The sequence below is a fragment of the Patagioenas fasciata genome, chromosome 16 (genome assembly GCF_037038585.1).
Source record: "Patagioenas fasciata isolate bPatFas1 chromosome 16, bPatFas1.hap1, whole genome shotgun sequence".
Lineage (NCBI taxonomy): Eukaryota > Metazoa > Chordata > Aves > Columbiformes > Columbidae > Patagioenas > Patagioenas fasciata.
This window is the reverse complement of record NC_092535.1, coordinates 13924639-13939656: the sequence shown is the minus strand read 5'-3', so window position 1 is coordinate 13939656 and position 15018 is coordinate 13924639. Positions and strand designations below refer to the sequence as shown.

Here is a 15018-nt window from a genome sequence, read left to right as displayed (position 1 = left end):
TTCAAGCAAGGGAGAGAAGACATTCAGATGCTGTGGAACTCCACTTGTAGATGTCAATCACCAAAACTTACCACCAATCAAGCCAACCTCTGAATTATGCCTCACTCAAACCTGTAAGCTAAAGCTTTTTAAGGGGACAGAGAAGGAAAAAAAGGTAATCTACATGGGTAAGTGCAGAGGAACTCAAGTGTTCAGAGGAAGCAATACCAATCTTGATCACCAAGGAAATTAAAAGTATACTTTGTTTGAACAGCTGGCAAATTTGTGACAGACAGGAACAAACTGCTCTTGATAATCTCTAAGATGAACCATAAGGCTACATCCTAAAATGAAGCTCTACAGGGTGAATTGTTTCTGTAGTTAAACAAACAAGGAAATTCAGGGGCTCCAAAAAGCCAAACATGCATGTCAGTTCTACTTATAATGAAACGTAGGTCTCATGCAAGTTTACATGGTGGGTTAGCTGGAATGATAGTACATCTTCTATTCAAAGATACATAAACAAGTTCAGAACAGCTTCTCCAGAAGCAAGTTTTGCCCTTTTCAGGCTGTGCTTTAAATTGATTAGGCAGCTCTAAGTGTTACCATGGTAAGCTCAGCTGCTGTGGAATCTGTCTGTGAGGGACTGGCTAAGGAAAGGCAAGGTGCACTACTTTCTATAAGGGGTTAAGAATTTATACAATAGATGTTGCCTCAAGAATTATCACAGTAGCTTAAGAGTTCCCATTCACAAATTACTGACAACAGAGAGGAACAAAGCAATTTGCTTTTTAAATTTACATCCAGTTGGACTTAATATGTCACTCTTAGAATGCAGGTTCTTCAGAAAACAGATGTGCTTGTAAAAGCACAATGGGCTTGCCTATACCCCTCACTTTTAAACAAGCGATATTTGCCTATACAACGAGAAATCCAGCCTGATGAACAAAGAGCAGGCTTAAGGAAACTTCAAAAGAAATCTCTGGAAAAGAAAAAAAAAACCCTTTATTTAAAGGTTAATTATAATCTTGGGTATATCCCCCACTGTTTGGCATCAACCAGGACACAGTAGAGATAAGTAAGTATAAAAACCAAGCCACAACAAGCAGTAACAAAATTGCTGCACACATTCATATTTTTGGACAGCAGTAGAATTCTGACATGGTAATGAAACTTACCAGTAACAGCTGATGCAGCTACTTAACAAAAATATAGATTCTGCAAGATAACACACACTGGATTCATCTGTTAATACAGAACTAACTTAGATTCTTACACCACCACTTGTGGTGTTACATGGAACACGTGTTTTTTTTCATAGCAGTAAAGATGTACAATATTTAGAATTCTAACACAGCTCAAAGGTGAGAAAGCAGCATCGTGGCTTCTCTGCAGCACAGGGTTAATCACACAAATTCCATTTTTTACAACGCACAACGTCAAAACCTAGAGCGTTCCAAATTTAGTCTTCAGAGAACTATCTGTGAAGTGGTTTTAGTAGAACCACCTTCCCCGTTCTTCAGGTTTTGGATATTACACAAATAATCAGTGACAAGTTCTGCTTCAGTATTATTCAATTTTCTACAGTACATTAATGGTCCTTTGACATGAAGCTCAAGGTCACTATGCAAGTCAATCAAATGCCCTTCAGTCCTTTCTTCCCTGTTTTGGGTTTGTTGAATTTTTTGTTTGGGTTTTTTTGGTCTGTTTTTGTTTGGTTTGATGGGTTTTGTTGTGCCTGTTACCCAGTCACAGAACCTTACTGCTGGAGAGTATGGCAAAGTAGTCATCATGTGCTCTGCATTCTTGATGTTTTCCACTGCTTAGTTCATCATAATAAAGTTAGATTTGCAATGAGCTTGAAAGAAGAAACAAACAAACAAAAAAACAAAGAAAAAGTGTTCAGTACATCACTCCAATCTATCTGTTGGCATGTGGATTTCTGCATTATATAAATAATTTCGATTTCAGGGTATAGACAAATGTTTTTAAGATAGGAGTGTATTATGACAGACTACTTCCCTTCCTATTGTTTACTTACTACAGTGCTAGTTGCCAAAAGCAGCATTTATCTCTAAGTTAAGTTCCTCATTACTACCCAGAAATTCTTGATTAAAAGGAAAATTGCTTAACACAGGCCCCTAAAAGTGAAGTTATCTGTGAAAACAGCTGGCAAGCATTCCTAGCTTTAGCAACATTATTTGCAAATTGGAACAAATACAAAAAGGAAGCAGGTATGCAAGGAATAAATGTGACTTACCTATAAACTCAGTGACAGGATCATGTTCGCCTTCTGTTTTAATAGTACCTGCAATACTTTCATTCTCCAAGATCGGAAGAAAAAGCTGTACAAAGTCTGAGGTATATGGAGGAGCAATCACATCCAGCACCTGAAACAGCAGACAAAAATGGATTATTCTTCCCCTTAGAGAGGTAGTAGGGACACTACTTAATTCATAATACTAGTCTTGAAAGCATACAAGTAGTTGCACTTAAGACCTTTTGTTTTCCATTCAAGTAGTTAATTACATATTCTTGTGGTACTCTTCCCAGTACCTTAATATTTTCAGGAGTGAAGAGTCAGTAACATCACATCCTCGTGAATACCAATATGACATACATTGATATTACTAACGTTACACACATTGCTCAGAATCTGATCTTGCCATATTTTTGAATCAGAGGTAAGCTGATTTAATATCCAAACACACACACAATTTTCGCTGCTGACCTCAGTAACAAAGTATCTGATGAGAGAGATATCGGTATCTAGCTTCTCCAAGCACTTGCGGATATAGCCGACAACAGGCAGGACGTATCCTCGACTGAGTAAGTGCACCATCCGATCCAAAAGAGTCTTCTTCAACTCCAGCTGATGGTGTGGGGAGGGAAGGATCACACATTAGAACCTCCTCTCAAAACTGTGCAATTCTTATTGCTAATTCTTACTGATTCAATATCCGCTATGTTACTTTTTAACCATGACCGTATTCCTGAATTAAACTCCTAAAAACTGCTGTGACAGCAAAAGCTGTTATCTTGAGTAAGTGTAACTAATATGAAGGAACACAAATACCAAATCCTTTGAGAATCACCTGCTCCATTACATCAAGCTGTGAATGTTCTGTTTCAAAGAGCTTGACGAGAAGCTGTAGAACCTGGGGGTGAAGCAGCTGATGGCATGTACTGATCTGCAAACAAGACGGGAAAGTCAGATCCTCAGAACTCCAATTTAAAAACCAGAGTAGTCTTTATTAGACAAGTTTACATTCATGTTCAGTGCCAGATGCAAATGCTTTTAGAAAAGTACTCCACCGTTTCTTTTTCTGACACCCAAGCTTTCCTGGTGCAAATAATGCTGCGATGACAAAACCAAATAACTAATTCCGAATAGAAGCAGATTAATCTCTGCATATTTACTGACTTACTACAGGTGATAGACATTCAGTAAACCGGACGTAATTCCACTTACAAGTGTCAAAACGGTTTTAACTCTCCAGAGGGATTTTCTATACACTTTTACCTCATCCAATAATGCCAGATGTACTGGAGTGTGATCAGTCTGCAGTTGGAAGTATCGTGGTTCTGACACTGTCCAGTCCACCCACTTCAATACACCCATGGCCACCACTGGGAACCTACAGAAAAAAAAGATGATTACTTTGGCAGAGGAGCATAAAAAACCTCCACCCAACAAAACAAACCAACCAACCAACCAAGAAACCGCCTCGTCAATTTAAAAATCAAAAAAATCTTTCAGTATATTCTAATGGTTGCTAAAGTTTCAGTTTATCTTAAAGCAGAATTCATAAAGCTCAAAAAGTTTTGCTTGAAAAGATGCCAGCACATCAAGAAAGGCTGGAGGAAAATCCATTCTACAAAGAAACAACCTGGTCAGCACAAAATGTGAAAAATAGGCAAGAAAATTCATGTACACTCCCAGTTTGTTCCAGTTTATCCAATATCTGCTATTTCATAGTTTTAAGAGAAGGATGGATGCATCTATTGCTAGGGAGGCTTTATTATGAAGACCAAGTAATCTGTCACCTTTTTCCAGTGGCAGAGAAAAGCACATCTGATGACACATGATGGACAAGCTGCCAGTGAAAGTCAGAATTTATGCGCTCATGGGAGAGACTCCAAAGAGTCAGATGTACAATTTTGAAAGCTGCTTTCAGCCCACAGCCTCACGTGTTCTACAGCGAGGACATTATCAGAGTGTAGCCCACAAAGGCATTTCCCTTTAGCAATACTGCCTTTTCTAAAAACCGCGTTCTTTCCAACAGCTGAGGCTTGGGACCAGTCTCTGCTCACCTGATGCACTGATAGAGAGTGCTCAGTTCTGCAACCAGCTCTGACGCCCCTTTGTTCTCATTGCAACACAGATTGTGAACAGTCTCAATGGCTTTCGAGGTTGACTTGAGTTCATCCTTGTTTATGCTGACTCTCTTGTTCTGAAAAATTGCAAAGTTTGAATGCAAGAATTGTGAGTATAACAGATGTCCCTGGTTATTTAAGGAAAGGAATTGTAACCTCTGATAAGCCTAAGATCACATAATTTTTGTCAAAACTTACAATCAAATGCAATTTTCAGAAGAACTAATTATCAATGAGCTGAAGTACAAGGATGTTTGCTTTATTTAATTCCCTAATAATTACTTTATCCACTTCACAGAATTAAATTCCTCTTCCTCTGAAAAAGCACATGCAATTCTTGCAGCACAGAACTGCTACTGATAACCTTTGAGGGGAGGTGGAAAAAGAGAGTAAAAATACTCAGTGCACTCAAACCATTATAGTACTAATTGATTATGAGAATCTATGTTTTTTAGTCATTTCAGTTGAAGCGAGAAACTGTCATATTAAAATAAGTAAATTAAGCTGAATACATTATTTTAAAGTGAGCAACTTCACAACCACACATCCTTTTCCAGCTCAGTCAAGCCACTGTAGGTAAAAATAATCTTATTCACAGACCCGAACATTACCTTTTTCCACATCTCTACTACACTAGCTGCATATGCCAGTATGTGAATATATTTATGTTTGTGGTCCTGGTTGATCTTAGCACCCGGCTTAAACAATGACTGCATGAACAGGTCCAGAAAGGCAGGTACTCGAATCTGTGAAGAAACCAAATGTTTTGTTAGAGCCTGAAAGTTGTAACAGGTGACTAAAAATAGTTTTTCCATCTGATATACTTTGCATAGAATGATATATAACACATTCCCCCTTGGGAGTAGGTTAGATAGTCTTCTGAAGGGATACAAACTTTAGATACACACAAAACAACCCCCACTCTCCCACAAAAAACCCAAGACACACCAAATAAAAAGAGAGTTACAGACTACATTGCTGAAGTATATAAATGCCACCATTTGCTACCAGAACCCATGTTAAAACAAGGCAGTGAGAAATGTCAAACATGCTCTTTAGGCCTCCTTACAACAACAACAAAAACCCACCCAGTTTTGCAGGTTTTTTCTTTTTTTTTTCTCCAAAAGAAGTTAGTTAATTCCTTGCCATTTTTATCTCCTATTGAGAAGCTCTTCTTACATCTAATTTAAATTAATTAAAGACAACTTGGAATGATTACAGAAAAAAATCCATCAAGAAGCTAATGCAAAATACAAGCAGTCATTTCACACGTAGACATTACTTAAAATTATAGAGGAATGAGTCTGAGTGCTAACTTCTATTTTGTGTCGATACAAGACGACCTCATATTTCTGAGTGCTACTGTAATAGAAGTAAGTTTCAGAGGTTATAAAAAGAGAGCTATTCACCAGTTCTACTGGAGGTGGGTCCATGCTTGTGAACATTTTGAAGAGGACAGTGATATCTGCTGGATTCAGAGCTCCTTTGGACAACATTGCACCAAGAGCCTGACACGCTCGAGGATAGGAGGCTGCAGTGCCCAGCGCTAAGGTGATCTGACTGGCGTCATGGCCTCTAGATGAAGAGCAAACACACAGAGCAACTTATTTTCTTAATTCAGACATTTTCATTTTAGCGTCACTGAATCAATAGGGCACATCCTATGGAATGTAACGCCTTAGGGCAGAACCCCTTATCCTCGGTAATTATAGAAACAGGCCTGTATTTCCTTTGTTTGTTTCTAAAATGCTTGTAGAGTAATAAAAATATATATTTTTTTTTTTAAGACAAAAACTTCAATTCTTTGCTGTTCTGATTTCAGGTCTCCTAGTACAAGACACTGAACTTTTTTGCTGCTCTACAAATTAAGGCTTGCTAAAAGGACTGCTCTGTCGCGGCTAAGAATTTTCCATTTGCTAGCAAAAGGTAATCAAGGATGGGCAAAAGACAGCAGTTTACAAATTTTGGTGACTTACATTTCACTAATAATATAACTCTCGCTTACTTCTCATGCGCGTATCGCTGAACCTCCTGGGCAATCCGTCTGACAGCCGACCCTCCTTGCTCTTCCTGAGCTAATATGGACATCATAGACTGAGCAAAAAGATACGTGTGTTCTCCATGGCACACCATCTTCTGTGAAAGCACACATCCAAAACTCTTACCAGTCAACAAGAAACACGCAGGTACGCTTCTGTGGTTACACTGCCGCAAAGATTTTACTGAAATCTATTCATTAAAAGGAAAACACCACACCACAAACAACTAAACAAGAAAACCAAAAACCCAACTGCTAATAAGGTACAGAAAACACAACATCGCTCTGCATTCATACTATGCGAGAAAAAATGGCTAAATTGAGAACTTCATTTCTTAAATGCCAGAATTGAGAGGAAATTCTATCCTAATAGCACTCAGTACTTTCTCTGCAATATTTAAAAAGTAAGAGAAGTATAAAGCCATCTGAAAGTCATTATGCTATTTCACAACACAGAACATATGCTGGATTGATTCAGACAGCAACTTCCACACTGACATGGATGATAAACCAATTATTTTAATTTGCCAGGGGACTGACTAGACTGATCTTTAGATCTTGCATTAAATATGAAAGACGGTTCTCCCTTCACCTTTTTACAATCCATTTAATATAAGAAGTGTCACATAAGCAACCCAAGGAATTCTTAGTCACAGAATGATCAAAAAGCATAAATTTCTATTATTTAACTCAGATATACTTTCTCTTCATAAGCCTTTGTAAGACTTGATGTCAAGATTCTCTACAATCCCACAATGACTTGTGTATCTTAAGCAGAAAGGAAAACATTACTTTCTCTCCGCATAAAAAGGAAAAAAACTTACAGCAAACTCAGGGAGGTTTTTTTCAAGGTTTTCTTCTCCTCCATCTAAAATTGTTGCCAGAGATGTACGCAGGACTCTGGAAAATACTTCCAGCTGCTGACATGCTGTTGAAACACTGGTTATTTCCCCTTGATATCCAGCATCAGATATAAGCTATAAAAATAAAACAAAAATTTGCAGTATTCACATTTATATTTCAGATACCCTAACAAGTCCATATGATGACACAGAATGTAAGATTTCCCTCTGCATACACTTACTGGAATTCATGCTTATCTTTTAGACTACAGAAAAGGAAACCAATACAGATGTAGCAAAAAGAAAGTAAACCACAATGAAATAAAAATACTTCGGAGCACAGCAAGATACAACATTCTCTCCTTGTCATACAACATACAAAACTGACTGAAATTTTCCACTGCACCAGAAATCCCGAATTTTCAAATACAGATCAAAAGGTAAAAACCCCCAAAACCCCCCCAAAACACCAAAAAACCCAAAACAACAACAACAAAAGCAGTACTTCAAACTGGGAAACTACTTACTACCTGCAACCTGTAACACAATTGCTCCCACCAATGTGTATTTGTGCTGACATCTGAATAAGCAACGTTAGCAGGAATACATAAAAGGTAGAGGCAAAACCACAGACAATATTTGATGCCAGAAAATTAGCCCTTTATGGATATTCTCATTTATTAGACTTGACTATACTACCTTCACAGTAAAATTCAGCATTAAACAGTCGGGATGGGCTTCTGCCAACTTGTAAAAGAGATCTCTCCACGTAGTATGTGCTATCATCTGCTCAAGCCAGGCTGGAGTCTGAAAAGATTAGAGCAATAGAGAGAAATGTAAGAACACCTAGTTGCCAAGACCATTAAAAGCAAACCTTTCATCTCTCAGTAGTCCTGCGAGTTGTTATACAGGACTTTATTATAAAGGAGGATGCATTCCAAGTTTCTAAGTTGTCTAAGCCTCTGAGGACTCCAGTGAGATACAGCTGGTTTTCTGAAACCAGTTGTTACTTAAAGAAAGAGCTTTGAATACAGAATTTCCTTTCCCCACCATCTACTCCTCCATTGGCATCTATGTAGATTCCACTCATGTAGACATAGTGACACGGAATCCATGCACACCTCTCCTTCCTCTGTAAAGATGGAATCTGCTTTCCGAGGGTCAAAATGCTTGATAAGTAAGCTCTTTAAATGGTTTTCTACAGTCTCCTGAACTTGCACTGGCTCAACACCTGTACAGAAGGAACAAAAAACTTGGCAATGCAATCCAATCAAACATAGCAGCAACATCTTAAATTTTTCAGCAAGAACAGAAAACACTCAGAAATTAATCAACACAGAAGAGAGGAGAGCCACCAGTTCTACTATCAAGCCACATTGATATAGACAGATCTAGAGATTCTCAACCTTCTTCCTAATTGCAGACTGTTTACAATCACAGGCAGGTCACATTAGTCCTTTTCTCTTGATGTCTTAATCAGTCATGCAAACAGCAATGCCGGGCATCGCACAAGACTGTCACAGGGTGCAATACAGACTAGAGTCCATCTTTTTAATATATTGGCTATCGGTAGCTTTGACAGCAAACAACACACAAAGTAGTAAAAAGTAGTTCTACATTCCTCAGATCAGAGTATAATACTTTTTATAATTTGTAAACAAAAGTTTACACTAGCTAAGGAACAAAGGTACCACAAGATCATGCTGAATATGTCTTGCAAGTGGCTGCTGAAGAATTCATAAGCAGACAGTAACGCAGAACTCTTGTCTAAAAGAACACAGGCCTCTGTACAAGAACCTTCCAACTAACCACTGATCCACTGAAAGGGAATAGTAACTAGTAATAAGGTAATTTTTTTCAATATTAATTATGTAATACATAGTATCAAAAACTGCTAACACCATCTATGTAACAGTACTCTTGCCCTCCCACATGAAAAAAAAAGAAGCGATAGTTTATGCAGTTGCTTGAACTGTATTACCCTTTATAATACATTTTGTGGGCATTTCAAAATGTTTATCAACAGATCACTTATTCTCTGAGCACAATAAACATATTATTATTAAAATATTAGTCACTTACATACACAGGATGACAACTTTACAATGATCCTCTTTCTGAGTATAATCAGATTTGCCACCAGTTCAGATATTTCTGACAGAAGGAAGACTATGGACCCAAATTATATTGTATCACCTATCGTACCTGTTTGAATGAGCCACTCTGCCAGCAAATTAACAGTCTGTGCCACCGCAGTGTAGTTTTCAGAGAGGAGCTGGATAACATTCTCTGGAGAACCTCCTGCTTGGAAATATCTGATGAAAAGATTACAAAAGAACTATTTGAAAGTGATACTAAAAACCAAGACCAATTGAACTCTAAAGGCAAAACAACAGCATCATTTATACACCTGCACACACACTTCCATACAAAGTGACAACACTGCACCTAGAACACACATAAGGTTACACTCACCTCTTTAACGTGTTAAATATAGATGGCTCCATTATATAGTCAGGGGTCGAAAATTTCTTCAGGCATTCTTGCTGGACTTCGGCATCATCTTCTCCCTCCCCATCCTCATCGTCCTGCTGTTGCACACACAATCAGCCACCTTTATTACCCCGTTTTCCCCCTTTCCTCCCCAGACAAACACGACTTCCCAAAAGTGAAGGCGCAAAACCAAGCACCGTCTTGCAGTTGTTTCCCCCCTTTCCCCGCCTCGGAGCCCCAGGCCCCTCCACAGGACAGTCTCCCCCACCCGCCGCTTTTCGCCCCAGACCCGCAGAGCGAGAGGGCCCGCGAGCTCCTGTCCGACCCCCGGGAGCAGCGGGTCCCTCGGCAGGGCCCTGGCCGCGCTCCCCTCACAGGCCGCCGCAGGCCAGGGCCGAACTGCCGCCTCCCCCCGCACGGCCCCGCCAGCGCTCACCGCTCCCCCGTCCGCCTCGTTCCCCCACTCCGCCGCGCTGCCTTCGAAGTAATCGGCGTCCTCCATGGCTCCTCCCGCCCCGTACCGTCCCGCCCCGGGCCGAACGAGCAGCGGCGGCAGCCGGAACCAGGCCCCAACCGCCCTGCGGGGCGGAGCGGAGCGGAATGGCGGGCGCAGGGAGGGAGGAGCCGCCGGCCCCGCCGCCGAGGGAAGGGCGAGCGCGGTGGGTGACACCCGGCGCCTTCTGCTGCTCCGGGGCCGTGCGGGGCGTACTGGAGGGAGTGCAGAGGAGGCGCTGGAGCTGATGAGGGGCTGGAGCACAAGTGTGATGGGAGCGGCTGACGGACCTGGGGGGTTCAGCTGGAGAACAGGAGCTGAGGGGAGACCTTCTGATCTCTGAACTGCCTGAAAGGAGACTGGAGCATGGACGGTGTTGATCCCTTCTCCCAAGTAGCAAGTGACAGGACAAGAGGAAATGGCCTCAAGTTGTGCCAGGGAGGTTTAGATTGGATAATAGGAACAAAATTCTTCCCGGAAAGGGTTGTCAGGCATTGGAACAGGCTGCCCAAGGCAGTGGTGGAGTCACCATCCCTGGAGGGGTTTAAAAGGTGTTTAGACGAGGTTCTTAGGGACAAGGTTTAGTGCTAGAGTGAGGTTATGGTTGGACTCGATGATCCTGAGGGTCTCTTCCAACTGAAATGATTCAGTGATTCTAATGTCTTGCCCAATACTGTCCCCCTGCCCCAGGACGAGCTGACAGGAGCCGGTGGCAGCGTGGGCTGTGCTGGGGCAGCCAGTGCCTCAGGGCTCGGTCGGTACCTCAGGGCTCAGCCGGTACCTCAGGGCTCAGCCAGTACCTCAGGGCTCGGCCGGTACCTCAGGGCTTGGCCGGTACCTCAGGGCTCAGCCAGTACCTCAGGGCTCGGCCGGTACCTCAGGGCTCGGCCGGTACCTCAGGGCTCTGCCGGTACCTCGGGGCTCGGCGCTGCTGCTGCCTGAAGCTGGCGCTTACGGTGGCAAAGCCTGGGGAATTGTGGTTGAAACTGCCCATGAACGCCAGCAGATAAAAACGAAATACGGAAATGTAAAAACTGGCCCTGTGGTGGTGGTTCCTGAGGGGGTGGAGGGTCCCTCTGTCCCAGATCGAGCAGTTCGTCCCTGGTCAGTCACTGCCGGAGAGCCAAGGCAGAAGACAGCATCCAGTCAGAGGGGAAAAAAGAAGCTAATGGAAATTTAAAAGCAACTTCCCTACCCTGCAAAACCTCCCAGTGCAGCAGCAATTAGACAGGGATTTCAAGGGAAGAGGGAAAAATGGGATGTGCTGATCTTTTGTCTGCAGTTGAGTAACAGCAGTTTCCTCACGCTTTCTGAAACATGAAGAGGATACGGAAAACCAGCAACAAGTTGATAGTAATGATCAAATGTTACGGTAGAATTAAAAAAAAAAAAAACAACCAAGAAGCCAAAGAAAAAAGTCAAAGAATAAGGATTATAACTTTGGTGGAATGGAAATGGTGAGATTTTTAGGACCAGATTTTAATGGTTAAGTTTTAGTCCCCAAAACTCTCCACAGAATAACATCACAGTGGTTGTGCTCACCTCGGGGCCTTGGTACGGCCCTTCCTGGGGTGCTGGGAGAGGGTCCCGAAGGAGCCAAGCTGAGCTGGGCGCTGCTCACAGGCAACAGCAAAGGGAGGGACCGGGTTACAGAGGAAGAGGGAATAACTTTGCAATGAAAACTGACCATACAATCTGACCTCAGGCAAGGAGACGGGCACGAGTGAAATGGAGAGCATGTGAGAGGAACAGAGTCCCTTTGTCTGTCCTCAGATCAGCTCCCGTTCTTCGGTTGTATAAGAGCTTAACTGTGAGAAAGGGGAGGGTGAGGGTGTGTTCTGGGGTTTGGAGGGCAGCCAAGAGCGTTGCTGATTAATTATTTAAAAGATCCTTTATTCTCAGTCAGTTTCTAATTGAAAAATAGTAAAAAGAAATTAGTCTTCAATGGAGCCTGTGAAATTACTTGGTAGGAAAGGCCAAAAAACCCTGTTCAGAAATAAGTTGATGGAGGGTCTTCAGGACTTGAGCCCTTGCTCAAGCGTGGTCCCTGTACCAGTTAAAGGGCTTACTGCACTTAAAATTTCAGTATAAAAAATACACAGCACCACCCGCACTGCAGCATAGTATAAGCTGTGCTGTCATATGCTGCCCTACAGCAGTGAAGCAATGCTTTCTGAAACATTTCTTCAACATTTTTGTGAGCCCAGAATAATGTCCTTTTTGCTCTGTCAACAGGAAGGAAAAGAGACTTTTTCAGAATAAAAGGCATGGATTGGAGGCACAACAGACACATTCTCTACCGTGCTAGGCGGTTGCTCGATTGTCTGCAGTCAGGAAGACAGTAAGGTAACATTGCAGTGCTTATCGAAGCACTGCCCATTTTTTATGAGGAAAAGAACTGGGAGAGAAGTGAGAGACTGAGGCTGGAGACCAATGGAAATATCCTTGAGAAAAAGTTTTTGGCTTATCTCCATTTAGTTAGCGGGCAATTTCCATCTTGTAGACGTGAGAAAATAATAGCGTACTCACAACAGACAGCGTGATTAACCACTCAGAACTCCCAAGAAAATATCTGACCTGAATTTAATCTATCCCAAACCATGAAAAAAAAAGTGTTTTCTGAGAGTCAAGTAAGAAACATCTCTACAGCTCCTGTGCTTCAGCAGCTCTTTTTTTCAGCTTGCAATGATGTCGAGTGTTATAAGATGTAAGATTTTGAGCAAATTACTTAACAACTATGCTTCAAGATTTCCTACCTAAAGAAGGGCTGAATACAGCTGATAAAATCATCCAACTTCATTTGATTCCTTCCTAGAATAAAAGACATTCTCGAACAGAAGAGCAGACTTCCAACAAAACTGTTTGCCTTTTATTCACGTTTAAAAAAATATCTGCCCTGGGATTCTCTGTATGCTAACTACCTCTGCTCCTTGCTCTCTACAAATTCTGTTAGCATCAATTTGTATTCCAGAATTGTTAGTCCTTTACAAATCAGCCAATACCTTCAACTAGAGATAAGGTAATAACTTTCAAATTGAGTAGGAAATTACAGCAGCATCAAGTTAGGCAAATGAGTTTTGGCTTCTTCCTCCTAGGCAAATGAGTTTTGGCTTCTTCCTTCTCAAGCAGAACCTCAAGATCAAGCATTCTTGTTTGTACCTTGAGATCCTCAAGTACTGGTAACAGCATTATTCCAGACATCGAACACCATAACACTTTGCTAGGAAACTGAGAAGTATTCTGAGACAAAACAAGGTGGGTTTTAGGTTGCCAACATAATGTCATTCTAGTCTCCTTCAAGCATCAACTTAAAAAGTTTGACCTGTGTTTATAAACTGTGGATTGCTTAAAAGCACAGCCTCATAGTGCCCCAAGTACTTTGCAAGATGTGCCTATAGTGGAAACAATTTTTCCTTCAAAGTAAGTTCCGGTTAAACTTACTGAAGTATCTCCCAGTTCTACAATGTAAGTGAATTTTTTGTGGTTTCTTAGCTAGAGATATTCTGGCCTTTTAGCTACATTCTCTGACCTTGCAAATTTGTATGAGGATCCCAAACTGGGTCACTTACCTGGGGAATGAATAATTTCCCTCATAAATATGTTTTTCAACATCCAAGGTGATGAATTTAGGAGTCTTGTTTATCTAGCTTTCCCTAGTTCCTCTGAACTTTCAGTGAGGTTGTCTCATAACTTTCTTTCATAGCTGCTCTATTCTCTTAGCAACCATATACACTGTGAGCGTAGGCGGGGGATAAGGATGAGAGAAAGTAGCTGAATCCAAAGGCAGCAGTCTTTGGGCCACAATGGTGGGCAGAACGATTGGTTGTAAGCTCCCCAGTTCTAAATCACAAATAGGTTAACAAGAGTCCGTTGCTTGTGGCAGCACTGGGCTTCCAGGCTCTCTTACATAGATGAACCTTTGTAGCCCAGCAGAGTTTTGCCCTGTGGGAAACAAAACTCAAGGTTAGCACCAAAAATTTCATGAAATGTTACTTCATTTTGGATGTTGTGCCTTCAAGAAAAGGAGCGGTGATTAAAAAAACTGAGACATATGAATCAGCACACACACTTCAGAAAAGACATGCTGTCTCCTACGGTTCTAGCTGAATACAAGTTTAAAATACCTTTCATTAATACTTGGAATATTTCCATAGACGTGTTTGGTTCTATCACTTGACCCCTTCATTTGTCTTTTTATGGAAGCTCTTCTGATCCTGCCAACGGAAAACTGATCCTGTAGTGAAAAAGAACCAGAATGGGCCCCCTTTGCAGGTAGCTTTACAGTCACAACCCTTGTACAGCAGCTCCTTTCTCTGCCTGATCTCTGCTGGCACTCTAGCACTTTAGTTACAAGAATGTGACAACTCCAAAGTCCTATAAAATACTGGAAAACTACAAATAGAACCACTATACTTCACTATTAATAATTCACATAAAATTCACAGCCAAAAACTATCAAGTTTGCATAACAGAACGACTGAACTGAGAGAATTCCCAACATCACTTCATCTGTCCTAATCTTGTTCTTTCTGCAAACTTTAGTAGTGTATTAAAAAAATAAGAGTATTAGCCAACTCATTTAATAAAACAACTGGGTAAATTAAAGTGTAGATATACATTCACATTTTAATTTTGAATTTGCTTACATTTGTCTACTGGTACCCCAGTCTTAGGAAAGCATGTTATGTTACATAAAACCCCCTAATGTCAGCATGTTCTCCTGGTGTTCTGCTTCAAAAACATAGAACTCTCTCTCTATTTGGAACATTGTTTAAAAGCTTTATTTTATCCTGTCA

At 41.2% G+C, this 15018-nt stretch overlaps 1 protein-coding gene across 2 annotated transcripts; it reads right to left on the bottom strand.

Annotated features, from left to right (window-relative positions):
* Nucleotides 1–965: 965 nt before the first annotated feature.
* Nucleotides 966–10355, bottom strand: NELFCD (negative elongation factor complex member C/D). 2 transcript variants are annotated; one of them, XM_065849500.2, is made up of 15 exons: nt 10166–10355; nt 9712–9824; nt 9442–9551; nt 8358–8467; nt 7936–8043; nt 7219–7371; nt 6362–6492; nt 5766–5931; nt 4968–5102; nt 4294–4433; nt 3503–3617; nt 3075–3170; nt 2711–2851; nt 2240–2369; nt 966–1837 (listed from the first exon to the last, which is right to left on the bottom strand). In XM_065849500.2, exons 1-15 carry the CDS (start codon nt 10229–10231, stop codon nt 1803–1805), a joined length of 1749 nt encoding a protein of 582 aa, XP_065705572.1. In that variant the 5' UTR covers nt 10232–10355; the 3' UTR covers nt 966–1802. The 2 variants fall into 2 exon arrangements, with proteins under 2 accessions (XP_065705572.1, XP_065705571.1); XM_065849499.2 differs by having other exon boundaries at nt 9712–9827; nt 10166–10334.
* Nucleotides 10356–15018: the final 4663 nt, after the last annotated feature.